The 25,626-nt window shown below is 56.8% G+C and overlaps 3 protein-coding genes across 8 annotated transcripts; 2 read left to right on the top strand and 1 right to left on the bottom strand.

Annotated features, from left to right (window-relative positions):
• Positions 1 to 26: 26 nt before the first annotated feature.
• STAR (steroidogenic acute regulatory protein) lies at positions 27 to 6,550 on the top strand. 3 transcript variants are annotated; one of them, XR_012584287.1, is made up of 12 exons: positions 27 to 639; positions 1,214 to 1,474; positions 1,853 to 1,925; positions 2,271 to 2,338; positions 2,605 to 2,773; positions 3,238 to 3,351; positions 3,632 to 3,759; positions 3,841 to 3,999; positions 4,573 to 4,757; positions 4,965 to 5,058; positions 5,147 to 5,311; positions 5,820 to 5,958. XR_012584287.1 is itself a non-coding variant. In XM_074563734.1 (12 exons), the coding sequence occupies exons 3-12, from the start codon at positions 1,421 to 1,423 to the stop codon at positions 5,252 to 5,254; spliced, it is 1,152 nt and encodes a 383-aa protein (XP_074419835.1). In that variant the 5' UTR covers positions 294 to 436; positions 546 to 639; positions 1,214 to 1,420; the 3' UTR covers positions 5,255 to 6,550. The 3 variants fall into 3 exon arrangements, 2 of the variants coding, with proteins under 2 accessions (XP_074419834.1, XP_074419835.1); XM_074563734.1 differs by having other exon boundaries at positions 294 to 436; positions 546 to 639; positions 5,147 to 6,550; XM_074563733.1 differs by having other exon boundaries at positions 5,147 to 6,550.
• On the bottom strand, positions 6,022 to 25,372 carry ASH2L (ASH2 like, histone lysine methyltransferase complex subunit). Of its 4 annotated transcripts, XM_074563724.1 has the most exons (17): positions 16,027 to 16,204; positions 15,336 to 15,405; positions 14,290 to 14,435; positions 13,418 to 13,506; positions 12,979 to 13,073; positions 12,752 to 12,847; positions 12,462 to 12,557; positions 12,156 to 12,231; positions 11,462 to 11,479; positions 9,996 to 10,089; positions 9,409 to 9,626; positions 9,045 to 9,212; positions 8,493 to 8,686; positions 7,976 to 8,068; positions 7,529 to 7,627; positions 7,158 to 7,217; positions 6,022 to 6,702 (listed from the first exon to the last, which is right to left on the bottom strand). In XM_074563724.1, the coding sequence occupies exons 1-17, from the start codon at positions 16,161 to 16,163 to the stop codon at positions 6,595 to 6,597; spliced, it is 1,857 nt and encodes a 618-aa protein (XP_074419825.1). In that variant the 5' UTR covers positions 16,164 to 16,204; the 3' UTR covers positions 6,022 to 6,594. The 4 variants fall into 4 exon arrangements, with proteins under 4 accessions (XP_074419825.1, XP_074419827.1, XP_074419826.1 ...); XM_074563726.1 differs by lacking the exons at positions 15,336 to 15,405; positions 16,027 to 16,204 and adding an exon at positions 25,199 to 25,356; XM_074563725.1 differs by lacking the exon at positions 11,462 to 11,479 and having other exon boundaries at positions 16,027 to 16,203.
• On the top strand, positions 17,297 to 20,282 carry NODAL (nodal growth differentiation factor). Its single transcript, XM_074563668.1, has 3 exons — positions 17,297 to 17,549; positions 18,202 to 18,992; positions 19,081 to 20,282. Exons 1-3 carry the CDS (start codon positions 17,357 to 17,359, stop codon positions 19,231 to 19,233), a joined length of 1,137 nt encoding a protein of 378 aa, XP_074419769.1. The 5' UTR covers positions 17,297 to 17,356; the 3' UTR covers positions 19,234 to 20,282.
• Positions 25,373 to 25,626: the final 254 nt, after the last annotated feature.

The following is a 25,626-nucleotide window of genomic DNA, read 5'->3' as shown; positions in this document are numbered from 1 at the left end:
CTGGATGTACATTTTTAAGCTAAAAGCTGCAAACGGAGCTGCGTGGTGACTTTGCGCAGGGACGGGGAGGGGGGCGTTTTGTCGGGGACGGGGGCTCCGTGGGGCTGTTTTGCCTCCCCCGGTGTTTTCTCCCTCCTCCTGCCCCACGGGACGCGGGTGGGAGGGAGCTGGGTGCCCGTCCTGGAGCGGGGCCGTGCCGTCTCCCCGGTGTCCCCTCGCTGGGCTGCAGGACGTGGCCGCGCACCCCCTTTGCCCCCAGCACCCCCGGCTGGGCAGGACCTGGCTCAGCATCACCAGCCGAGGGTCCCGGCGGGTCCGAGCTGCGCCTGGGGCCAAATCCTGCCCCGAGCGGTGCCAGAGCACACACGGGATCCACCGGCCAGACCGGCCGTGCTCCCTCCTGCCCCGACGGAGAAGCACCGTCCTGGTGCCCGAGGTAGGTGCCGGGACCTCAGCCCTGTCCCCGGTGCCGTCCCCGGTGCCATGGTGCCGTCCCCGGTGCCATCCCGGTGCCGCGGGAGGGCTGCCGTCCCTTCTCCTCGCAGGCTCGGTGGACACAGCGGGCTCCCCAGCAGTGGGTGACAGCGCGGGACCCCCGGGGGACTGCTGGAGGAGATGCCGAGGTGACATCAGGAGCTGGTGAGGGTCTCGGGGGGTTGTCCCCAGTTAACCAGACCCTCCTGAGGGCCCTGGCTGCCTTTTCGGCACGGCTTCCCGGCAGGCTGGGGGTCTCGGCGTGTGGCTCCGGGGTCCGGCCACCCGGGGTGTTGACCTTGTGCACCGTGGCACGGTGTGACCGTCCCTGTGTCCCCTCCCGAGGGGCACAGAGGGGCTCATACCCCTCCAGCCCCCCCACCCCGGAGCCGCAGGGGTGGTTCTGCCCGGGCTGTTTTGGTTCTTTTCACAAAAAACAGCGTGTCCTTGTGCCGAGGCCTTGTGCCTGGCAGCAGCTGCTCCCTCCGGGATAACAGCGGTCCCAGATGGATCGCAGCCGGGGGGGTCTCCTAGCTGCCCCTGTCCCCTGCCCCGGGGGGCTCCAGCTGCGTCCCCAGCAGGGCAGGGCGAGGGGTGCGGGGGGCCGGGGTCTCCCCGGCTCTCCCCCGGTGCTCAATGTGCCTTTGGGTTGGGAGCCGGAACTCCCCAGCTCCGGGCTGCGGGGCTGGGGGCTCAGGGATTTCAGCCCCCCCTGATTTTTCCTTCCCGCCACGTGCAGGTCTGTGGGGACGGGGTGGACGAAGCCCCATCGGGGGTAGAGCTGCGGCGGGACCCCGGGAAGGATGCCTGCAGCACCGCTCCAAGCCGGGATTTCCCAGTAAACGTTTGGGAAGGGGATGCCGCAGCTTCTGGCTTCCTCCCGGTCCCCCCAGCACCTCCATCTAATTGCCCGTCTCCGAGGGGGACGCGAGGGGTCTCCTCTTGCATGGGATGGAGAGGAGCCATCCCGGGGAGCAGCGGGACCGTTCCCGGATGGCAGGTAGGACCCGGCCCGTCTGTGGGGGGCTGGGGGAGGCAGGGGGGTCCCCGGGGCCGAGGCGCAGCGAGCGGCTGACCTCCCCCTCGGCCAAGTTGTTGCGACAGCGGGGAGGAAGGTCAGGTTCCCCGCAGGAGGGTGTGGGGCTGACGTCAAAGGAAGCAGCTGGTGATTCACGGGTTCTCGGGCGCGCGGGGCTCCGGGGCCGTAACTCATCCCGCAAATGGCATTTCATCCTTGAGCGTTATCGCGGCTCCGCCGCTGCCCACCGCTCCCAGCCCCACGCCGATAAACCGGCCCCTGGGGGGGGAGTGGGGGCTGCCCCTCGCTCCCAGCCCCGGGCTCAGCGCCTTAATGCGCTTAATATTCGGTGTTCTGTAGGGCGAAGGAGGCTGCGTTAGTGCGGGGCTCTGCGGCGCCAGGGAGAGGACTCCAAAACTCTTGTCCGTGCGACGTGCGTAAAGCATCCTTGGTGCTGCCCGGCCGCACGTGGCCGTCCCGGCTCCCCACCGGTCCCCATGCGTGCGGGTGCCAGCGGTGCCGGGAGGTGCCACTCCGCGGGGTTTGGTCGCTGGGGCCAGCGCGGCCGGGGTCTGCCGTGGGGTCTGGCCTGGGGGGACGCACAGGGGCTGCCCCAGGGCTTGCGTGTGGTATCAGCTGGGGTCCGGCTGAGCCTGGCTCCGGTTATTCCGGGATGGTTGTGTTGTGAGGCCGCGTTGCCCACCGTTATCTGTTGTTATCTGTTATTATCTATTATTATCCGTTGTTATCCGCCTTTACCCGTTATTACCTGTTGCAGTTGGTTGTCGTCCCTTGTTATCTGTGGCTGATGATCTGCGCGGGCGCAAGCCGTGCTGTAGCTCCCAGGTTTGTCCCTGGCGCAGGGATCGCCCGCAAAGCGCTGTACGAGCCGAGCTGGGGGGGGTGTACCTCGATTTGCTGCCCTCGGCTTGTTTTGGGAGCTGCCTGTGCCCCCCATGGCTGGCGGGGGGGCTGGCCGGGTGTCCGAGCCCATCCCTGCGCCTGCCTCGGAGCCCCGTGGCCCCCGGCAGCTGCGCGAGGAGCCGGGTCCGTCCTTGGCCCGCGTGGCCCTGCCGTAAGTGATGGCTCTTATCTCCCTGCTGACACGCCAGCATCCTTCAGCCGGCGCATTTAAGGCCGAGCGCGCGGGGAGGCCGGGGCAGAGGAACGCTCGCCGCAGAGACGCCTGCAGCCCACGGCTCCGCCTGCCCGGGGAGATGCTGCCCGCCACCTCCAAGCTCTGCGCCGCCATCTCCTACCGGCACCTGCGCAACATGACCGGTGAGGGGCCGGGGGCCGGGGGGGGGCTCCAGGGATACTCCCCCCACCCCATGCCCCGCTGCTTTCTGGGGTTCGTGTTTTACTGTCTCCACCACCCTTGTTGCTCCCAGACCTGTTTCCGGGGTCTGAGGGGGGATTTGTCAAACGCAGGGCGTAGCTACAGGTAACGCTCCCGCTGGCTGCGGGGGTTTTGTTTTCTATGGCCGTTCTCTGCTCCTCGGTGCTTTTCCCGCTCTCGTCTGCTCCTCGCATGCTGCGTGGCTCGGACCCGGAGCAAAGCCTGGGACGTGCAGGACGGTTTCCGTCCCGGAGCAGCGCGGTGGCATCCAGCTGCTCCCTCTGCCTGCGGGGGCTTCAGCGAAGGCGGCGAGCGGAGACTTTTTCAATGTTGTGTATTTAAATTGTGGGAGGAAAAAATGCAGCAACCCCCCCCGAGCATGGTGTGACGCGCTCTCTGCTCTCAGGTCTGAGAAGACAAGCGGCCGTGGCCATCAGCCAGGAGCTGAGCAAGCTCGCCCACCGCAGCGCGGGACCCAGCGCCTGGATTAACCAGGTCCGCAGAAGAAGCTCTTTGCTCAGTAAGTGACCGGTGCCCGGGGGGGGTCGGTGGCCCATCCCGCAGGGTGTCACCACCAGGGAGACGTCGTTACAGGCCAGGGCTCAGGGGAGCGGGTGGAGGAAAAACTGGTTGTGGGTCGCGCTGCTTTTGCTAAACAAACAGCGAAGGCGGGCAAGCGGTGGGAACGGAGGTTACTTCGTTGGGTACGGAGATGTAGATAAAGCTTATCTGTTGTTACGGTGTGTTAGTGAACGTGCAGAGTCTTACCCTCACTGCCGCTGCTCTCCCATCCCACGCAGGCTCCAGGCTGGAGGAGACGCCCTTCAGCGAGATGGAAATGTCGTACATCAAGCAGGGAGAGGAAGCCCTCCAGAAATCGCTCAGCATCCTCGGGAACCTGGACGGCTGGAAGACAGAGACGGTGGTGGTAGGTGCTCTGCCTTGCAGCAGAACGACGGGGTCCGCCCCTAAATACTTGTGATGCTCATTCCGCCTCCCCCTCTCCCAGGGTAACGGAGACAAAGTGCTGAGCAAGGTGCTGCCAGACGTGGGCAAGGTGTTCCGGCTGGAGGTGGTGGTGGACCAGCCCCTGGACACGGTCTACAGCGAGCTGGTGGACAACATGGAGCAGATGGGGGACTGGAACCCCAACGTCAAAGAAATCAAGGTGGGAAGCGTGGGTCAGACCCGCCTCAGCCGGGGCTTCGCACGCGCGTCCTGCTCTCGCTGGGGACAGAAAGGGCAAAGGATCCCTGCGCCCGTCACAGTGGGAGCGCCGGGATTTCTCCGTCCGGTCTTTGGGAAATGAGAAGCTGGACTTTATCTTGTCCGCTTCCGACTGCAGATGCGGAGCTTGTTCTGCAGAAATCGCGGTGCTGCAGCCGAAGGGGATGGAGAGGTGGAGGGCTGTGGGGTCCTTACCCTGCAGGGACGGCGCTCGCAAGGGGGTGGGCCGGCTCTCTTGTGGAATTTACACTGTTACCAGGGGAGAAATAGCAGGGAAAAGCATTTTGCTCTTCCACAGCTCGTGTGGAATAAGCGAAACACGTTCCCTTTTCAGCTATTGAAAACTAGTGCTCTGTATTCTGGGATGAAGCGCGTATTTGCAGTTTTTCTTACGGTGGGCATTGAGTTTCTGTAAGAGCACGTATTTGAACACAGTCATCAAAGCTCGCTTTTAGCCATGTTTGCAGTAAACACCTCAAATAAATAATTAACATTTTAATTCCAAACTCTCCAGATTCTCCAGAAGATCGGAAAGGACACGGTGATCACCCATGAGAAGGCAGCCGCTACCCCCGGTAACATCGTGGGACCCCGGGACTTTGTGAGCGTCCGATGCGCCAAGAGACGCGGCTCCACCTGCGTCCTGGCCGGCATGTCCACCAAATACGGAGCTATGCCAGAACAGGAGGGATTCATAAGGTAATCGGTCGCCTTTTGTAGTCACTTACAGGGGCGTTTAGTGAAAAGACTCACACTGGCTTTTAGTCCAGGCTCAGAGCGGTTGGGTTTGTCTCAGACGCGGGAATTGCTAAGGAAACCCTCGTTCACACGCGCTTCAGCAGGGCTGTAACGGTGAGGCCAGGTCAGCCGGTGGTTTCTGACGCGTGCCCTCCTCTCCTCCCCCAGAGCTGAGAACGGGCCCACCTGCATGGTCCTGCGCCCGCTGGCCGGCAGCCCCTCGCAGACCAAGCTCACCTGGCTTCTCAGCATCGACCTGAAGGTAGGTTTGGCCGGGAACCTTCCACAGCGGAGGCAGGACTGGCGATCGAGGCAGGCTGCGCTCACGGGCTGTCTCTGCTCCTCCGCAGGGCTGGCTGCCGAAGACCATCATCAACCAGGTTCTGTCCCAGACGCAGGTGGACTTTGCCAACCACCTCCGGCGGCGCCTGGCCCGGACGGTGGCCGCGGGCTGCTGACGGCAGCCCCGCGTTGGGGTGCTTTGTTCAGGGTGCAGTAGGGAATCTTGTAATGGGGTAAGTCAGACACAAATTAGTTACAGCCTGTGCTAATTAGACAAGGCCTTTAATAGTGGACACCACTAATTAATGCATCGTTTCAATAAATAAATACACAAAGCTTTATTTATTGAAACTTGGTTAGTTAGGGAGGGCGCAGGGGCCAGCACATGCTCATCGTGCAAATGCAGGACCAAAAATTTGAGCTAAGTCCTGCCTTTGCTCCACTGAGCATGTGCTGGCCCAGTCAGGCCCCTGCAACCTCCCTAACTAATTAGTTTCAATCAATAAATAAGGCTTTAATTAGTGGTGTCTGCTATTAAGGGCCTTAGCTAATTAGTTATTAGGGAGGTCCCAGAGAGCTGACGGGGAAGGCAGGAGGGCCAGCACACACTCACTGGGGCAAACCTCAAATTTTATTCCCCTCCTTCCCCCAAAACACAAACACACCACTCACTCACTCACCTAAAAATTTTATTCCCTTCTCCCCCCACTGAAGCAGCTCTAATTTATTTTTCCTCTACAGACACACACACAGTGTCCAATTATTTATTCATTCAAAGCTCTGCGGTGACGATCGTTGTATAACTCAACTCGTCAATGCAGTGAGCAGATCTTCAGCTCAGGAGATCCCTCAAGCGTGACCACCTTGAGTTTAAGTGTAGCTACTTTGAGGTTAAATCTCATTCATAACGAGTCACAAGAAAAAAAAAAAAAACAACCAAAAGTAAGAGTTAAAGCCTTTATTTTTAAACTGGTTTCCAGTTTGTGGGGAAAAAAAAAATACAGTTTGGACAGAAGCCCAAATTTCAGTCATACATGCAGTAGTCTTGTTACAACACAATCCTTCTGGCTGGAAGCTGCTGGTTACAGTGCGCCACAGCAGAAGCGTCGGTGCTCCTTCTGCCAGTCTGTACGTACAGCAGGTGGGCCCAGCTCCAGCCCACTCCCACCGACACGCGACTGTTACAAGCTGGGTACAGCACAGGAGAAGTTACCTCAACACAACACTCGCTTCTTCAGCTAGCTACACTGTAAAGTTACCGAGGACTCCAAGAGATGCCCACACACAGCACAAGACATACTAGAACTGCATTCACTTAGACTCCAGCGTAGTGGTAGCGCGTGAATCTTCAGCAGGTAACAAATATACATAACGCCTGCCACAAAGAGCTGCGTTGGCTTCAGCGTGTTTGCGCGTTGGCCCATCGTCCCGAGTGATGCATGTTCCTCTAGAATAAAAACCACTTGACTGGATACCCACTGCGTCGTTTCTGTTAACGCTGCGCCGCCTCCTTCGTCTATGGCTCCCAGGGTGGACTTCGCCTTCCGTCCACTTCTGTCTCCACGTGGTACAGTACGTCTGCCAGCGTGTGCTCCACAACAGCACCCCAGCCCATGTCACTCATCTGCAAAGGGAGGGAAAGACAGCGCCAGTCACGACGTACAGGCTCAGGACAGAAGGTGACTAGCCCTGTTGCACAGCAGCATTCCAGCACTTTTTCCCTCCTGAAAACATTAGTGGAAGGAAAAAAAAAATTCTAAGTCTTTCCTTAAACACAAATTCAGCCCTCGTACTGATAAAAGAGACTAACACAGGAAAGAACAGAGACTTCATAATCTGTAAAGAGCACCTACTGTTTAGTTAAAACTTAGCTAAGTTATTTGTTAGGCTATCGGTCCTTAAATATTTTTAAATACAATCCTTTTGGCTACACTAACCAACTACAAAGGCTGAAGAGGATGGATACAGCCTTGGTACGCATCAACTCCCACCGCCACAACAAAATCTCAGCCACCTTTTGTTTAAATACTGTGAGGCTATCCCAAAGTGGGGGGGTGAAATGCTTCAGTTACTACTTACCGGACGGTAAGTGATATCTCGAGGTGGATACTTGAAATATGGCCCAAAGTTTATAGAAACCTGTGGAAGACACATTTATCATTAGCTACAAAAAAGGGGCAAATGTCTTCAGTCCTCACCCCTCCCACTCCCGAGCCTGCCTGCACCCTGTGCAAGCCCACGGGAACAGACCTCCTTGGCACGAAAGGAGAGCCTTCGTTTGAGACCGTCACAGCACACAGCAAACGGCAGCAGCATTCCAGAGTCGCTTCACTAAAATAATTCCCATCTTTCCTCTCCACTTGCTTGACAGCTCCCAGAGCGCCCACACTCTACGCAATACTAAAACTACGATGGGCTTAGAAATTCTCCTTCGAAGCTACGTCACTTACCGTGCAGCCTTTGTATAAAGAAATGGCAGGAAAATAAACTCCTTCGAAGATGTCTTTAAAGGCAATTCCTTGGCTGGCACCATTCTTGAAGAATATTATCTGAAAAGAAAAATGAAGAGGGTTTGGTTTTTTCCCCCCCCCATCGATGCTTTCCTGACCTTACTCATGAACTCCAAAGCATTCCTCGAGAAGCAGCTCCCCTTTGCCTGGTGCCAGACAATTACTCAAGTGACAGCAATAACATTACGAGCACAGGGCGCAGCTGGTTTGCTAAGCTCACATTTATTGTTGCCTTAATAAAAGCATTCTTTTTGATGAAGAACTAATGATCAGCCTCCCTTTGTGCTCATTAAGTGCAAGTGATTAATACCTTCAATAAGCCAGTCTCAGCAGGCCCTCCACTCTTCCCCAGGTTCTGCATCCTCCACCCACCAGCGCTTAACTTACCTGGCTTCCAGGTGCTTGCTTCAGGCTCTTCTCCGCTTTGTCCACAAAGTCCTTCTCTTCAAAGTACAAGTAGCTTTTGAATTTGATCAAAGCCTGAAATATTAGAAAACAACCACTTCAGACACAAGCCAGAAAAACCGTTCCCTTTAGTGACGTATTAAAGAACAGCAGATGTAGAGGAGCCCCGCTCTGGGCCAGGTGTGCCTGTTCCCCGTGAAGAGCGATTCACGCATCTCAAATATTTGAGAATCAGGAGGGGAAGAGAAGATTAAACGAGATGTGGGCACTCTCAGTGAGTAGTCCCCGCACAGCCTTCCCTTGCGGAGACCCTGGGTGGTTCTGGGTATTTTGTTTTCTTGAGATCAACGCTTTGGACCACTCTGCTATGAACCACAGCGGTACGCAGAGGTAGGACGGACAGGATGCACTCAAAGGGGACAAAAGTGAGGCTAGAGCAACCTGTTTTCCACTTGTCACCTGGCCAACCCTTAATCCCACAGTGAACTCCACACCTCACCTTGTCTTTGTAAGTGTCAGGCAGCGATTTGGCAGTCTCAGTATCTTCTGGAAGACTGATGTAAAAGCCCAGTATATCACCCTGTCCGTAGCCAGACGAATAGTGTTTCCCTATCGACTGGTGAAACTTTGTTCCCTTTTTGCTGCGCCAGGAGTAACTGAACTTGTCATATCCCAGAGGCGCCTGGAGGTTCCCTGCAGAAACCAACGTTTCTTCATGAACATACGCAGCGGAGCAGGAGCGCCTCTCTGCGTCCCACTTCAGGTTTTGGAACAGCAATTACATTCAGTTACCAAAAACGACTGCCATTAGTACAAACGCGTTGACTACAGCGTTACGCAAGGTCAAGCATAAACCAGCATAAAGGGTCCACCCCTACTGCAGTTCTGCATGGTTTAGCTCAGCTGCAGAAAGAGTTTCCCCTTAAGAAAAGCAGTGAAGAAGCAGGCAAGCTGAACTCAACTTACCCTCTTTACGTCTAAATTACTGGGGAAAGAATTACAGGAACCAGTTGGAATCCGCTGCTAAGAAATATTTGGTAAAGTTATTTACCTAGTGGCTGTGACCAGCCCAATCTGGCAGCTGTGTCCGGAGGCATCTCATCCATGGATATTTCAAAGTACCACGCTCCTTTCCGCACTCCATGCGAGGCTCGTACCATTGAATAGCCCTTCTCGCCGATAACAGTCAGTCTGTCATCAGAGATCTTCAACTGAGGAGCTGCGATGGATGAGAGGATACGAGCTGCTCATTTGCGATTTCTAACATGCAGTCATGTCAAAAGGCAAGCGGACACACAGAAGCAGATTTAACATTTGCACCTCTTAGAGCAATTATGTCCAAAACCTCAATAACTGGTGATGTGAGGCTACTGAAGACGGCTGTACAACTTGCATAGGGTGGGCAAGCTTCGTACCTCGGTCGTGCAGTGCCAGGAGGACTCGTTCATACAGGCAGGCTCTGTAGAGGTCCCCAGGAATAGGCTTTCCTGCCCAACAGTCCAGCTCCAGTTTCTCCGGGTCGGGTGCGTGGGGGTCAGGCTCAGCCAAGATGTAACGATATCCATCTTTATTAAAGGGGTGTTCCAAAGGATAACCGTGGGGTGGTAAGCGCTGAGCGGAAAACAACGGGTCGCTGTGAAACATAAAAGCTACAGGTTGGCATCTCACGGTGGCGATGGTTGAGTCACACGTCAGCCCAGGACAGAGCTGTACCTGCAGCGCTCACCGCCTGCACGCCGCTCCGCTTCCAAAACAGTTGGTGCGGAATGAGCATATACTCATCTACGAAATGAGCGCATACTCATCTATTCCAGCTAATTTCTAGCATGTGACCTATCAATACCATCACAGGGTTATGGCATGATTCCCCATAAATCCACCAAGGGCAGAGACAGGCGGGAGGCAGGTTAAGGCATCACAAGTGAAGCTGTCCCGCCGACCAGCGTACAACACCTCGCTATAGATGCTCATCACTGTGCCACAATGTTGTCTTTCCTCTTACCTTCTGGTTTTCTTGGCTGTTCCCGTGGTCCCTCCGTCTTGCTGCTTGCGCTTGGCTCCCCGTCCCTTCCCACTGCTTCCAGCAGCAATTCCCCCTAGACACAGAAACCGGGGATATTAAGCAGCTGATGACCAGAGGGAGCCCGTGAGCATGGAATCTCCACAAGCAGAAAGGGGCAGAAGCAGCCAAATTAAAATCAGTTCAAGAGCTCAAGTACCTTCCTCCACAGTTAAACTTGAAAACAGACTTTACTGAAAATGAGCACAGCAAAACCCAGAACTTTTATGTAGCTTCTAGTCAAGTTTTGAAATGTCTAAATTTAGGGTGGAAGCTAAGTGAGATTTATCAAGAAAATGAGCTCAACTCAAGATGTTAAGGTGAGGATTAAGCATCTTTTCTGTCACCAAAAGATCTACGGACAGCAGCATTGGGATCCACTTCAAAAGCATTATTATCGCCTTTCATGGAGATTCCAGTCACAGTTCAAATTTATTTCTGCAAAAGTAGCAGAAAATCCAACCTACAGCACACACTATCTGATTTTAAGCAAAGTCATTGTCCCAGCGACACACTATGCTGGAGGAACACTCTGCCGCCGATAAGCAATGAGCACTTAACGTTAAATTTCCATCTATAAAACAAAACACACCTAAGTTGAGGGAAAATGAAAAGCAATAGAGGTGTTTCTCTTCAGCATTACCGAAATCACCACTATGACTGAACAGCACGTCGTTTGGCATTACAGCACTCACTTTTTACTCACAAATAAAACCATAGTATAGGAAGAGCTACGCATTAAATGTAATCAAACCAATATAACGTTTTAATACATTAAACTGTATGCGCATTTTATCATTACACGGTTTCCAAAAAGATCACTACTGATTTCCAAGGAAAGCTACAGAATTTTTCTGTACTGTAGATAAACACCTTCACGAACCACATACTGTGTCGTAACTAAAAATATAGTCAGCTTTTAAATTATCAGCGCTCCCCTTAGAGTGTAAGGGATCCAAACCATTGAAGGAATACCATATTCTGCACAAACATGACATGATCTCAGCTGCATTTGCTAGTTTTAGTCCAGACATACGTTTAGGGTTCTCCAGCTTGTCACCACTTATTTACCCAAACAACCAGAATATCGCACCAGCTCACAGATTCAGACCACTTATTTAGGCATTAAGATTTAAAACTACAAAAATATCAGGCCAAATCATACAAAGTAAAAACAAGCATAAGTGAAAATAAAACTTTAAACCAGTCAAGTGAGGCAGAATATGATAATTAAAAGCTTCTAACTGCTAAAGATTAAAACACGAAATTGTTTTGTATTAAGGTATTATGGCAATCACATCAGGGCACGCATTTGATTTTTAATTGACTTTAGCTTCCAAGATAATTGAGCAAAAAAGCTTTGCAAACGACAATACTTAAGTTTTAGAAGCTGAAAGGTAAATATTCACCTCCCAAAGAGGCTCCACCTGTAAGAACAGAAGTGGCACCACATATCTGTCAATCTTCCAGAAATTAAAGAAAAAACAACCAGTGCATGAAATGGAGACAATACAGCCTTAGACATTACAGTCCTGTTTTAAAAAGCCCCCAACATCTCCCGTTAGGTACTACTTGAATGTGTTTAATATAGAGCGGTGTAGCCTTGCACACAAAGAGATCTCACCAGCAGTTAACATTACCACAGTGAGATGACTATAACTAATCCCAGCGAGCTAGGCAAAGTTGTCAGCACAGCTGTCATCCTGCAAAACGGAACAACAGGCAAATGCAAGCAGTGATTGTAAGGAATGATATATACTTTCCCCCGACTACTTTGAAATCTCAGAGTGAGGGAGACAGGAACTGTGGATAATACAAGTAGGTAAATTGTAAATCATTATGGAAGAAAACTGACAAGCTCAGCTTTCTTGCAAGCATCTCGATTTCGTTGGCTGCAGTAAGGTAAAATTAATCTATCTCTATAAAAAAAGCATGGTGAGATTGGCTGAACTTATTTTGAACACAATAAGCGTAACCTCAGTTCACCTGACAGGTTTAACTGCAGCATCTCAACTGACGTAACTGCACAGACACCCAGCTGTAGGACTGGGAAAATACAACTTAATCCCAAACATTCAAAACCCGCCTGATTAAAGAACTTGCCATTTAAGCTTCCGCTCGTGGATACAGCATTGTTCTGTTTCTGGTTATCATATGCAGGACCAATATTAGCAAGATCCTGAAAGAGATAAAAAAATCTGATGTATACTCAGTCAAACTCGCCACTCAAAGCCTGAACACGGCACTTCCAGGTGCCAGAGTACTCCAACACATCGCTTGGCACAGGCCAGGCTCACAGCGTGGCTTGGCTAAGTCTTGCTCATTTGCGTAAATCGCCAGCAAAAAGGACCCCCACCCCTTCCTCCCAGCTCCCCACGGCACACTTTCCTTCCATCCCTAATTACATACTTGGTCTAAAAGTCCAAACTTGGGGTAATCTTCTTCTGGGTCTTTACTCCCTGGGTCTGGATGCTCTTTCACCAAGAATACATCTCTTTCTTTACACTAAAATAGAGGAGGAGTTTAAGTTACACAGGGTAAGATCATATCAAGTTCATTAAAAAGTGTTTAAACCAGAGTATTTACTATTAATATGTATATCAATTACATAGGAAGCATTAGAATCTTCGCCAGTCACGACAGCAGACAACCGTACCAGTCGCAGAAAATCCTCCACGAATTTAACTCCAAATACCTACCATAGTTTTGACAATATTATTAGGCCACGTCATTTTCCCAGGTCTCTGTCGTGTTGTCATACACTCCCAGTATTTATCAATAAATGGGATAATATCCTGTAAAAAAAATAAATATAACCGAGTCTTAACAGTGTGGGTCTGAAAGTCTTGCTGCCAGTATTCGTTTGAACTTGCTCTTCACTGAAATGACAGCTTACATAAATCTGTGATTTTTCTAACAGCCATACCTTATCTTTTGAGAACATCGTTTTTGGGTGCTCATCTTGTGTCCTCGACTGCCACGTTAAGTTGGCCAGAGCACTAAGGCACATTTCCTTGAGATCTTAAAAACGAAAATATACCAGAGCTAGGATTACACTTCATGAAGATCACACACACTCGTGCACACCGCGATTATTAACCACACAGCACCCTTGCTATCTTGAGTAACACTAAAACCCTCTCAAGTTCTGTCCTAACTCACCAGCCCTCACTGAACAGATCTTAATAAGTTAGTATCAAAACAGCAATATATTTTTAGAAAAAGCTGCACATGCTTGTTGCTATTATGGAATTTTTGGGTCATTTTTGAGAAGTTTCAGCAGAACCCTCCCACCGACTTTAGATAAAATGAAGCCTCTGGGATTAGCTTGCACAACATTTCAATGAATATGCTTTTACACTTACTTGCTTGTTTTCTTAAGAAATACGTGTTCCCACTGTGATGGCAAACGTTGCAATGGAAACTGTAGTTGGTCATGAAGGGCAGACACGAGCTGGAAAAGAGCGCGCTGATTGGTGAGTGTACACGTTGCTACATCAGGTTAAAAAATTAAGTATTCTTTACTACATCGGGTTAAGAAATTCCAAGTTAACAAATCAATTTTTCTCTCTCTCTCTCTCCAAAACTAGAAACACCTTACAGGTTCAATGATATTTTCATCAAATTAGGATTATCACAGGTGTCAAGAAGAGCGACAAAGCTCTTGAGAAAAATGTAAGCAAGCTAACCTTCTTGGTTTAGAGAAATCTTGAAATTCATTCAGCAAAATAAGAGACAACAACCCAGAAGCTCTGGACAAGGAGCTCCATCTGAGTCAATTAATTTGAACTGGAAGTCTACAGTACTTTTTAGGGACAAAATACAACCAAAAAAGTTAAGTTTTAGTAAGTCTAAGGTCAGTCCCACATAGGTTCTAGAAAGCAAGCTAAATTTACTTTTCACTTACAGGAAGATTTTATTTTTTGTTCACACCAATTGCAAACCTCTGTTGAAGCCCCTTCTGCTTTTCAAAGAATGTTTACAGGCCTCTAAGGCACTAAGTCCAGGGGTGGCTCTGACAGTCCTGAGGTCTGGACAAAGATACTTTTAAGCTGAAATGTATGAACGTAAACACTTCCTGCTGTGTTAGGTAAAGCTTCTGTTATTTACATAACACACTGGTTTTCAAGTGTCCAAGGACCTGGACAGGGTCCCAGTCCTTGGGAATTTCCACTCAACATACTTCCATTTTTGCTGACCAAAGTTTCATGCCCAGCGCTTAGCAGAGCTTACGTACGTGGTATCAATGCCAAACGTGTCTGCTGTGAACCACTTTGTACAAATTCCACACTGCAGCTCTATCTCTCCAAGCTGCCGTCCGTTCTCTTCATCCACTGAGCCTGCCTGAGCATCCAAGGCTTCGGAGTTATCCCCGGCAGCTTCCTACAACCAGAGCAGATCAGCAAACTTGGACTGGCTTAAAGATTGAATCAGACAGGAAAGAAGTTTTGTGCAGTAACCTGTCAAGACAGGAAAATTTAGAGGGAATATTTTTTCCCCCTAATATACAGCCAGGCTGTGAGCGAGCTGGAACTATTTTGCAGATTCAGAACTAGTCAGGTAGGTAAGCATTTAATTTCCGAAATAATTCTTTAAAGAACTAAAGCTGGAGTTAGCAGGATGGAAAGTCCTTGTCTGAACCACAGGAACATGTTCAGATTTTGTTTTTTCAATAACTACCTTCTCACCTTGTATATCTTTGTCTTACCCCTGACTTAGGACTAATAAGCATCCTTCGTTTTCCAAGATTAGCAACATGTCAGGCATTGCCAAACACCATTTTTGTTAAACAGAAAAACCTTACCCGTTGAAAAAAAATGCTACGTTCTTTTTCTATGCCACATACAACCCATGGCTATTTCACGTCTTTGCACCTCCCTTGACATCCACACAAAGACACTACATCACTACCAAATAAGAATCCTTTGGGAAAATGTGCTAGTGAGGAGGAAAAAAGGAAACTTAAATGGGAGAGGGCTAGCGGTTTGGTGAACGGGTATCCCAAGGATAAGCCTCGGCCTGCAACGACCCACAAGAAGAAAGGCCGATTTCCACGTCCAGGATCCCCAGCTCTCACAGGCCTGCACAGACTCCACTACAAGGGCAGCTCTTCTGCAGGGACAAGCAAAATGTCCCAGCAAGGCCGTCCATGCCGCATCCTCACCGCCAGGCTGCACGTTCAGCTTTGGCCGCTCTCACATAATCCCCCGCCCCAGCTCTGCAGAACTCACCCCCGAGGACTGTGCCTCTCCCAGCGAGCCCCGGCCGCCCGCAGCCACCTACCAGGGGGTCCTTTCCGTTGGCAGACTCTGTCTCCAGAGCTGTAGCAACATCGACCAGGGCGGCATCCCCCCTGCGTGAGAGCAGAAACGAGTTCCTGACAGGGGTCCCCACCTCAGTCCTGGCGGAATCATGTGGCCTGGGGCAGCCTGGGGTGGACTGGGGCAGCCTGGCCCTGGGGCCTGGCATGGACTGGAGCAGATGGGCCTGGACTGGGGTAGCCTGGGCCCAGGGGCTGGTACGAACTGGAGCAAACTGGGGCAGCCTGGGCTCAGGGGCTGGGGTGGACAGGGGCAGTCTGGGACCAGGGCCAGGAGCAGACTGAGGCTACCTGGCCCTGGGGCCTGGCATTGACTGGGGCAGCCTGGGGCTACCTGGTCCTGGGGCCTGGCACGGCCTGCAGCAGACAAGCCTGGACTGGGGCAGCCTGGGCCCAGAGCCTGGCGCGGACTGGAGCAGACTGGGGCAGCCTGGCCCCAGGGCCTAGCGTGGGCTGGAGCCTCCCTGGCAGCAGGGACCGGGAACCCTGGGCACCCCCGGTGTCGCTGGGGCCAAAGGACCACCCGCAACCCCACTGCTCCCCGGGGAAAGGTGAGGGCACCCCCCGGTCCCCTCACGGTTTCCAGGGCCGGGGGGTGCGTGTGTGCGGGAGGGAGCTGGGCCCGCGCCGGCGAGCGGGCAGGGGGGGCCATACCCGGTGTCGGCGTCGGTAGCGCCCGGCTCGGGCGGGGCGGGAGGCTCGGGGGCGGGCGGCTCGGGGGCGGGCTCCGCACCCTCGGCCGCAGGAGCCGCGATCCCCGCCGCGGCCGCCGCCGCTGGCGCCGCCGCCATCTTCCCGCCGCCGCCCCGCTCTCGCGAGAGGCCGCCGCGCGCCGCTCTCGCGAGAGTCCCCGCTTCAAAGGGCAACGGCCGGCGGTGGGGACCACCCCGGGGCGGGGCTGCGGCGCCACCTGCCGGCGGCCGCCGGGAAGGACACGGGGGGGCCGTGGCGTCACCCGCCCCGCCGTGGCGTCACCCTGCTCGGCCGTGACGTCACCCAGCCCGGAGCTAGGCGGGGGCTGGCTCCGAGGGGACAAACCGGAGGTGCCCAGCGGGGCGGGGGGTGGTGCCACCGGCAGCGCCCGCGGGCTCCTCTCCGGCCCCGGCCCCGCGCCGGGGGGTCCCGCGGGAAGACTCAGCACGTTTTCCCCCGGGAAGGAGCAGTGTCGCTGCCCCAGAGACCCCCCTGCTCGGCTCCGCACCCCTCCCGGGGCCGGGCCCAGCCATGTGTCCCCGCGGCCGCCCTCGCTGGCTCTGCGGCGCTAAAAGCTCACGGAGCCGTCGCGTCCCTCCGCCCGGCCCAGCAGCTCCCCTGCCCCAGCCCCATCGCCCCCCCACCGGGGCTGGCATCCCCCCGCCCGTGGCTGGCATCCCCCCCGCACCCAGCGGCCCCTGCCTGGACGGGCCTGGGGGGGGCGACCAGGACGATGTCCGCGGGTACCCTGGGTCCCGGTCCCTTCTCCAAGGAGCAGGACAGGAGAGCAGCGGGGGGGTGCGGGTGTTGTCCCAGGGGTACCAGGTTCTGGGCAGTGCAGGGCGCTGGGGACAGCGGTGTCCCCGCACAGCGAGGGGGTGGCCGTCACCCCCCCGTCAGGGCCGAGCCGGAGAGAGCTGGTGATGGGGGTGAGCGCAGGAGGGATGGCTGGAGAAAGGGATGGGGAAGAGGAGGGATGGGGAGACGGAGGGATGAGGCAGGGAGGGAAGGACGGGGAGAAGGAGGGAGGGAGAAAGGCAGGAACGGGGGAGATGGAAACGGGGAGGGATGGCGGGGGATCAGATGGGGGTGGAGGGGAGGGAGAATGGAGATAGGGACGGAGGGAGGGATGGAGCCGGGGACGGAGGGATGGGAAGAGTGACGGCGAGAAGAGGGGAGGGAGGGCGGGCGGGAGGGGGCCGGGGCCGCGGGGAGGGGGCTGCCGGGGCCGCCCGGGGCGGCGCTCGGGGCCGCTGTACAAATAGTGCGGCTGCGGGCGGCCCCTGCAGCCATGGGGGTCCCGCAACGCTCCGCGCCCGCGCTGCTGCTCTGCGCCCTCGCCCTGCTCCGCCCGGGCTGCGCACACACCCGCGCACCCACCCGCGCCCCGCCGCGCTGCCCCGCGCTGATGCTGCAGCTGCTCCGCTCCCCGCCCGCCCCGCTCCGCGCCGCCGCCGCCGCCGCCTTCAGCCTCTCCCCGCACGGTGAGTGGGACCGCGGCCCCGCGACAGCCCTGTCCTGGGACCCGCCCTGTCCCCAAGACCGGCACTGTCCCCGGGTATCCCTGTCCTGGGACCCACGCTGTTCCCGAGCATCCCTGTCTTGGGACCCGCACTGTCCTGGGACCATCACTGTCCCAGGGACCATCACTGTCTTCGGGCATCCCTGTCCTGGGACCCGCACTGTCCCCAGGACCAGCACCATCCCCGAGCATCCCTGTCCCTCGGACCGACACTGTCCCCGAGCATCCCTGTCCTGGGACCCGCACTGTCCCCAGGACCAGCACCATCCCCGAGCATCCCTGTCCCTCGGACCGACACTGTCCCCGAGCATCCCTGTCCTGGGACCCGCACTGTTGCCACGACCCGCGCTATCCCCAGCCATCCCTGTCCCCAGGACTGTCACCATCCGCAAGCATCCCTTTCCTCGAGACCAGCACGGTCCCCAGGACCCACGCTGTCCCCGAGCATCCCTGTCCCTGTCACCAGCACTGCCCGGTGCTCTCGCTGGCTTTGGGGGCTCGGGGTGGATGTGGTTGCATTCCCCCCACCCCTGGGCTCCCACGGCAGGGCCCGTGCCCCGGCAGCAGGTGAGGGCAAAGCTGGGGGTCCCCTCACCGTGTCCCTTGGCTTTCAGGCTCCCTGCAGAACGGCTCCCGCTGGGCGCTCTCCTTCGACATGTCCTCCCTCTCTAGCAGCCAGGAGGTGAGTCTGGCCGAGCTCCGCGTCCGCCTGCCCGGCCTCTCTCCATCCCACGACATCCCCCTGGACATCTACCACAGCCGGCGGCAGAGGTGCCGGGATGGCAGGACCTGCGCCCACCAGCTCTTTCTGGGCACCGTGGCTGGCAGCCCCTCTTCCACCCAGGCCTCCTGGAAAGTGTTTGAGGTCACCAGCCTGCTCCGGTCCTGGCTCCACCAAGCCGTGGCCCCCGGACACCACAGTCCCATGGGAAAGGAGCAGTGGGAGGCGAGTGGGTCTGCCACCCCGGCCACTGCCACGATGCACTTGCCCACCTCGAGTGATGCTGGCCACGAGGAGCCAGCCCTGCCCCAGGATGTGACAGACGGAGTCCTGCTGCTCGTCTTCTCCAGGGACAAGTCTCCGGGAGACCACAGCCTCATCAGGACGGCGGAGACCTCCAAGCACGTCATGCGTGACAGCGGCTCCCAGGGCGTGGGGACTCGCCGGCACCGCAGGAACAGGAAGGAGAAGCAAAGGATCAAAGTCAGCGAAGCTGCCGCCGCCGTCCCCAGGGAGGAGGGCAGGTCCCTGTGCAGGAGGGTGGACATGATGGTGGATTTCGAGCAGACCGGCTGGGGCAGCTGGATCGTCTACCCCAAAAAGTACAACGCCTACCGGTGCGAAGGGCAGTGTCCGTCACCCGTGGACGAGACCTTCAAGCCCACCAACCACGCTTACATACAGGTAAGAGGGGGGCGCTGCCTCCGCACCCCCGGCCCCACCGGCCCGCAGCAGGGGGGTGATGCTTTGCCCTTCCCGTGTCTCCCCACAGAGTTTGCTGCAGCTCTACAAGCCCAACCAGGTGCCCTGTCCCGCCTGCTCCCCGGTCAGGATGAGTCCCCTCTCCATGCTCTACTACGAGAAGGGCGAGATCGTCGTCCGCCACCACGAGGACATGATCATCGAGGAGTGCGGCTGCAACTGAGCCCAGCTCATCCCCTGTGGGAAGGGGCACATCTCTGCCCAGAAAGTGTCCCCGTGGGCTGCCCAACGCGCAGACCAGAGCATCGCTGAGCCCCCATCACCTCCCACACGCCCGTGGGTCGGTGAAGCCCTGGCTGTGCCAGGGGAGGAGGAGTGCGGTGCCCGGGTGTTAGCGGCTCTGCAGCACTGCGTGTGCACGGACGGATGCAGGCTACGTGCGGGGAAGCCATCAGACACCTCACAGCAGCACCGAGGTGGTGGGTGCCGGGCCAGCCGAGGGCTGGTGCTGCTCCGCAGAGGCAGGAGCCGGGGCGCAGGGGCTGGAGTGGCAGCAGCACCGCTCCCTGCCATGACATGCTGCTGGCAGCGATGCTCCGTTTGCCTGCGATAGGTATCGCTGGTAGCTACAGGCTCTCAGCCGGACACTGCAGCACCGGCGTCTGCTCACGCTGAGCATCTGCACTGTCAGGATTGTCGGTCTCCCCCGGGATTCTCTTAAGACTTCTGTTATATTTCTATTAAAACTCTATCAGATTTCTATTACAGTTGAGGTGAGTTAATGTGGTTGCCCAGTGTCCAGCAGCAGCAAGGCAGGCGTTCATCTCAGCCTGCTCCTGCCCTGAAACACCCAGGCTGAGCACGGCGCCGGGAGGGACGGAGCCGGGAGGAGCTGGCTGGCAGCAGGCAGGGGGGCAATGACCTCCATCATACACGCTCCTCACCCAGGACCACGCAGGAGTGATGCAAAAGATGGAGCTGGGGCTCCTGCGTCCCTCTCCAAAGCATCATCTGTTCACCAAGAGCCAGAGAGGGTTTGCACGGGCAAGCGAGGTGCCCCTGGCAATAGGGCAGCCCCACGGTCGGTCTCGGTGGGTCTGAGCACCCCCCAGCCCTCCTGCCTGCCCTGAACATCTTGGCTCACACACTGCTTTCCTCCGTAAACCCACGGCTGCGCTCAAAGCTTTTCCACTGCTCGCTGGACGGGGCTCATGGTTGTGTAATTCATCAATAAATTATATACATTAAAAACGCCTGGTAGATTGTGCTGATTCCCACAGCCTGTTTTTGCAGTGGAATGGTCTCTCAGGGTGCGATTCCCCCCATCTCTCCCCCCATCTGCTGCACCCAGAGGCTCTCCCTGCCCCGGCGGGATCTGGCTGTAGCTCCGTTACCGCCCGGCGTTGCCAGTTTTGCCGTATGGCTCGCCAGCAAAACCAGCACAGCCAGGCAGTAACACCCAGAGTGGGTGGGCTGCTACCGGGACTTGCCAGAGCAAGGGGGTCCCCTGGGACTGAGCGAAAGGTGCCCAACAGCTGTGCGAAGAGGGAAGTCGGGGTGACATAACGAAGAAGCTGCTCCCACCCCCATGGGGGGCTGCTCGAGAGCGAGCGGGGAAGCACCTGCAGCCTGCGAGGAGAAGGGCTGAAGGGATTTTCCACCTTTGTTTGCCCCTCGGAGATAAGGGGAAGGGCCACATTCCCCAACAGCCGTTAAATTCATTAAAATTAAATTAATTAACATCACTAAGTGATTTTAAGCCATGCGCAGTGGCCAGGGCAGGCAGCTCTCCTTTGGGGCACCCACCCAAAGGGGTGGGGGGCTGGGAGCCCCAGGCGATGCTCAGGGTCTCCGGTGCCCCCGGGGTGACCGTGTACCCCTACGTGCGAGCCCGGGGGGGGGGGGGGTTGACGCTCCGAGGGTCCGTCCCCAGGTTTGGGGAGAGCCCGGGCTCCCCCCATCGCAGCCGTGGGTCTGCGGTCCCCCATGCTCACAGCTGCCCCCTCCCACGGCCGCGGGGCGGGGGGACACGGCTCAAGCGCGGGGACCCACCGCTGGCCCCCGGCTACGGGCAGCGAGGGGACAAGCGGGTGGCGGAGGGGACAAGCGGGTGGCCGGGAGGGGGCCGTCCCCGTCCCGCCCCTCCTGGGACCAGCAGCCCCGACTCCACATCCCGGCCCAGCCTCATTATCCCCAATCCACATCCCGCCGGCGGATAAACACAGCGCGTCTGGTCCCCCCCCGCCCGGACCCTCCCCGGCGGATCCCGACGGCGCTTCACACCGCGGCCGGCCCGTCATTAGAGGGTCATTTGCAGGAGCTGCCCTGGGCGGGCGAGGGAGGGCGGGCTCAGCCCCGGCAGGAGGCAGATGCGCACAGAAATCTCCAGGTCTGATGAAATAAACGGAATTTCTTTTCGCCTCTTCCTCCGCAGGTTTGCTACTCCCCCTCAAAAAACCCCTCTGGTGGCACCAGCAGTGAAGCCGGGGTGTGTGTGTGTGTGTGTGTCTCACTCTCCCACGCTCGCTCCCCAGCTCCTCGCCCCCCCGGGGACCCCCTCGCTCTCCCCAGCCTCCCCCCGCGTCCATCAGCCTCGCTGGAAGCCGTATCTCGGCGACCTCTGCCCCTCCATCAAAGCCTGTCTGGAAGCGGGCAGCGGGTTCAAAAGTTGTGGCGGGGCAGGGGGAGGCAGGCAGCCCTGCCCTGGGGAGAGCCGGGTGGAAAAATAAAGGCTGTAAGGAAAACATCAAAGCACGGAGGGTGGCAATAAAGCTGCACCACTGTGCTTAGGATGTGTACCTTGCGAGCCCGGCTTTGCAGGGCTCGGGCTGTGAGCGGAGACCTGGTCCCTGAGCGGAGACCTCGGTGCCTGGCCCTTCTCCCGCCCCAATACACATCAGCTGGTGACAGAGGGAGCCCAGACACGCAGGACAATAAATGGGGGTCCTGCGCTCCTGCAGGCATGGCCGGGCCCTGCGCTCGGCACCTTTCCAGCGACCGACGGGACCCTTCGGCACCCCCGGGCCACAGGCTGCTGGGGCAGGGACACAGCAAAGGGGACACGGGGGGTTTCACCCCACTCCTGCTGCGTGGGCAGGGAATGGTCTGGCTGGCACACGCGGCCAGACCCTGCTCTCACACGCAGAGATGCTCTCGTGAGCCTCGCATGGGCAGAAGGGACTGGAATTTGCACCAGTTTCTCAGAAACCCAGCCGCGGGGGCTCGGGCAGCGTCTCGTCGCCCTCCCAGAGGTGCTGGGGAGCTGGCAGGGTCCCCGCTCTTGGAAGGGCTGGCTCGGCTTTAGCATCCTTCCGCGTTGGCATGGGAAGGACGGAGCCTTCCCAGCGCAGGGAAAGTTTTCTGGCAGGGAAAGTGCACAGGTTTTTATGGGAGCTGCACGACTCGGATACAGGCAGCAACTGCTCAGGGAGCACAGGGCAGCCTTGGCCCGGCTGGGATGAGGATGAGGAGCTGCGGCCCTGCCTGCCTCCCAGCTCCCCTCGCCGCACACGGGGCCGGACCCTCGCAGCCCCCGCACTCCCCCCGAACACGAGCGAGAGCAGCATCTGTTGCCAGCGACGGCACCGAGCAGCAGCCACCACCCGCGTGGTACCCGCGTGCCAGCCGGTGCCCATCCCTCGGGAGGAGCAGCACGCGGTCGGGGAGGGGATCGAGGCTCGGTTTACTTTGGGCGCACGAGGACGGAGTGAGCGAGAATAAAGGGACCGACGGGCTTATTGAAGGTGCGGGGTAATATTAGTACAAAGGGTGGATGGAGGCAGTAGCTGGGTCAGGGCAGCGTTGTTCGTCCCGTGACTGGGACGCGGAGCAGGACGCAGGCACGCTGCTCTGCCCCCGCTCCAGACAAAATGGGGCAGGGACAAAAAACGCGATGACAAAAGCTGACACTTGTCCCTCGGACCTCCCCGGAGCATCCCAGCTGTGCGAGGCAGCCACCCAGGCTGCGTCCCCTCCCGCTGTGCGAGCCAGGGCAGCCACCCCACAGCCCGCACTTGCCCAGGGGCTCAGCCATCAGCCTCACGCAGCCCGCGCTTGCCCAGGGGCTCAGCCATCAGCCCCCCCCAGCAGCGGCTCCTCTGCCCGTCAGTGCAAGGGCCAGGCAAGGAACAAACCCCGCTCCAGCAGGGCTCTGCCCGGGAAACACTGAGCTGCCCCTTGCCTGGCTTTGGCAAGCCTGGAGCATGAATCCACGCAGGAGACGGCTCCAAAAATGCCTGACTAAAGGATGCGGCACCGTCCGGAGGTGTAAGGGAGGGAGGCGAATGGCAAAGGATGGGAGCAGGGGGTGCTGAGACCGCGTGGTGCCGTGCCATGGATGGGGGAGTTCAAGGCACGGGCTTGGGATGAATCACCCCGGAGGAGACGCACACGCGGATGCCACAGCACTGCTTCCACGCATCCACAGCTTCGGCAGCGGCTCGCTGATGTGCCCATGGCCCCAGGGCCCAGCAACGGGAAGCCAGCAGGAGCCCCGGCCCCCCCAGACCCCTCCCCTTGCACCTGGCCGGGTGCTTCGCAGGGTGCTCGCCCGCTCTCCGAATTATCGGCTATGAATTGCTCTCGGAGGCACCTGGCGCTTTGATGCTCCCCCCAGATCTACATAAGCACGCAGATACCGATGCAAAGCTGTCGCGGGCACGGACGAAATACTTAACACTTAAACACTTGTTACCCTCTAGCAGGGGGGTGGGAGGGGACGGAATTTAAAAGTGTCGCTTGCAATAACTAACACCAGGCAGCTGCTTTTGCACCGACATCAAAACCCGTCACCACCAGGGTCCTGTTCAGGGCTGGGCCACCCGGGCTCAGAAACTCAGCGCAAAAAAAAAAAAAAAGGAGCAGGGCTGAAATGAGCTTGTTTCTCCCCGAAGAGACGCAGCCCTTGGCTGGGGATGGCACCGCAACAGCTTGTGTCCCCCTGGTCAGGCGGGGACACCGGCACCACGTCCCCCACCGAACCCTCACCCCCGGCGGCGCGGCGCGGCGGGCGCATGGCGGGTGCCAGCTCTCAGGGGAGAACCCCGTCCTGCGAACAGACGCCCCCTCCCAGCGAAACCCCCTCGCCGAGGGGTCCATCCACCCAGCCCTTCCAGTGGCAAAGCCCCCCCCCGGCAATCGCGGCAAACACCCAGGTTAGGGCAGAGCAGGAAAACGAACCTCAGCGCCGAGTGCAGGGACTTAATTATTGCAAACAGCAGCCCACAAGCCTCTCACAGCTTGTGCAGTCTTCCCCAAAGTAACCGGCTTTGGGCAAATTAACATCCACACGGGAAGCTTCCTTAAAACCAGCCCTTCTGTGCCCCCCCCAGAAGCCAAAGCTGGAGGTTGCTGTGACCAGAGACCAGGAGGGCTCCGAGGACACGCCAGTCTGAAGGGCTGCACGGCGCACACCAACACAATCTCACCGTGCCATTTCCAGCTGAAAATATTAATTTAGCAAGAAAAGTCAGCGGCAGCCGCAGGTCACGGCGCGCGTCCCAGCAGCTCCTCTCGAACGGCTCATCATAACAAAACCCAGCCGCTGGTGCCCAGCTGCAAGACTGATAAAGTGACACCCGAGGGCAATAAATTTGAATCTGTTCCCATTAACGTTTCAGAGAAACACTTAATCTTATCTTTAAAAAATGCAAGTTTATCGGCAGCAGTTGCTTTGTCCCCCGTTTCTTCTGTTACTCATTATTAAAAGCTTGCATATCGTAATGCCACAATTGAGCTTAATTAGCAGATATTTAAACGCTATCTGCCGAGACCGATTTGAGCGGACACTCATTGTCTTTTAGGAAATCTGAGGTTGAGGCCATGTCCCGATATCTTCTCCTTCTTGAGACGCCTCAACCACCAACCCAAGATGCCACCGTCAGCAGCGTCTCTAGAGCAGTAACGCGGCGGCGAGTTGGAGACGGCTCCAGAACACCAGACTAGAACCACAGATACTCGCTCTGGGAGCCCACGTTGACCACCCCCACTGAAAAATCACTTTCTCAAGATGAAAATTCCCCTCCCAAAACCAGACAGGCTTATTTCCAACCTCCCAGTTAAACCCCTCTGCTCCAAAGGCCAGCATGAACTCTTCATCCCCTGCCCACCAAGTTACGAAGTGTAGAACAGCCTGAAAGTTTCCAGATGGATTAAAAAACCAGCAGAAAACATTCTAATTAAGCACTCACTCGCATGCTGGAAGAGATCGGCTCTGTTGGGAAGCAGGAATTGCGGCGCAGGGCTGGAGACTCGGGTTTTCCCTGGCAGGAGAAGGCAGCTCGGAGTCGGGACCCTCAGCAGAGCTCAGCTACAGGTGGCTCCTCTTGAGCTCGTTTCAGCTGCTTCCACCTGCAGCCAGACCCAGCCCTGCCCCTCGGGGGGGTGGTGAGAGAAGGAACCGAACACCTGCAGCGTGGCCTTGTGAGAGAACCATCTGGAAACACAGTGGACAGCTTTTGCTAACTATTTCTGGAATCAGGCTCAGAGCCCACTGAAACTTGCTGCCGTGCCCGGGTGCTGCACGGGGGACACAGGCAGATGTTCTGCCAGGAGGGGTTAAGGCCTCTCAGCCTTTGTCTTTCAGGGGAAACCCAAAAGCACGGTGTTTATCTGAAAT

The sequence above is a fragment of the Larus michahellis genome, chromosome 20 (genome assembly GCF_964199755.1).
Source record: "Larus michahellis chromosome 20, bLarMic1.1, whole genome shotgun sequence".
NCBI classification, from domain to species: Eukaryota; Metazoa; Chordata; class Aves; order Charadriiformes; family Laridae; genus Larus; species Larus michahellis.
The sequence above is the reverse complement of the archived record's forward strand: the minus strand, read 5'-3'. Positions and strand labels throughout refer to the sequence as shown.

Bases quoted from the DNA above. Each gene is read 5' to 3' on its own strand.
- STAR (XM_074563733.1), top strand. From the start codon at position 1,421: ATGGGATGGAGAGGAGCCATCCCGGGGAGCAGCGGGACCGTTCCCGGA. The intron at 4,758-4,964 runs GTAATCGGTCGC...CTCCTCCCCCAG, and splicing joins GAACAGGAGGGATTCATAAG to AGCTGAGAACGGGCCCACCT. The intron at 5,059-5,146 runs GTAGGTTTGGCC...GCTCCTCCGCAG, and splicing joins TTCTCAGCATCGACCTGAAG to GGCTGGCTGCCGAAGACCAT.
- ASH2L (XM_074563724.1), bottom strand. From the start codon at position 16,163: ATGGCGGCGGCGCCAGCGGCGGCGGCCGCGGCGGGGATCGCGGCTCCT. The intron at 13,507-14,289 runs GTACGTAAGCTC...GCTCTTTTCCAG, and splicing joins ACGTTTGGCATTGATACCAC to CTCGTGTCTGCCCTTCATGA. The intron at 9,627-9,995 runs GTAAGAGGAAAG...TATGTTTCACAG, and splicing joins ACAGCCAAGAAAACCAGAAG to CGACCCGTTGTTTTCCGCTC.
- NODAL (XM_074563668.1), top strand. From the start codon at position 17,357: ATGGGGGTCCCGCAACGCTCCGCGCCCGCGCTGCTGCTCTGCGCCCTC. The intron at 17,550-18,201 runs GTGAGTGGGACC...CTTGGCTTTCAG, and splicing joins CTTCAGCCTCTCCCCGCACG to GCTCCCTGCAGAACGGCTCC. The intron at 18,993-19,080 runs GTAAGAGGGGGG...GTCTCCCCACAG, and splicing joins CCAACCACGCTTACATACAG to AGTTTGCTGCAGCTCTACAA.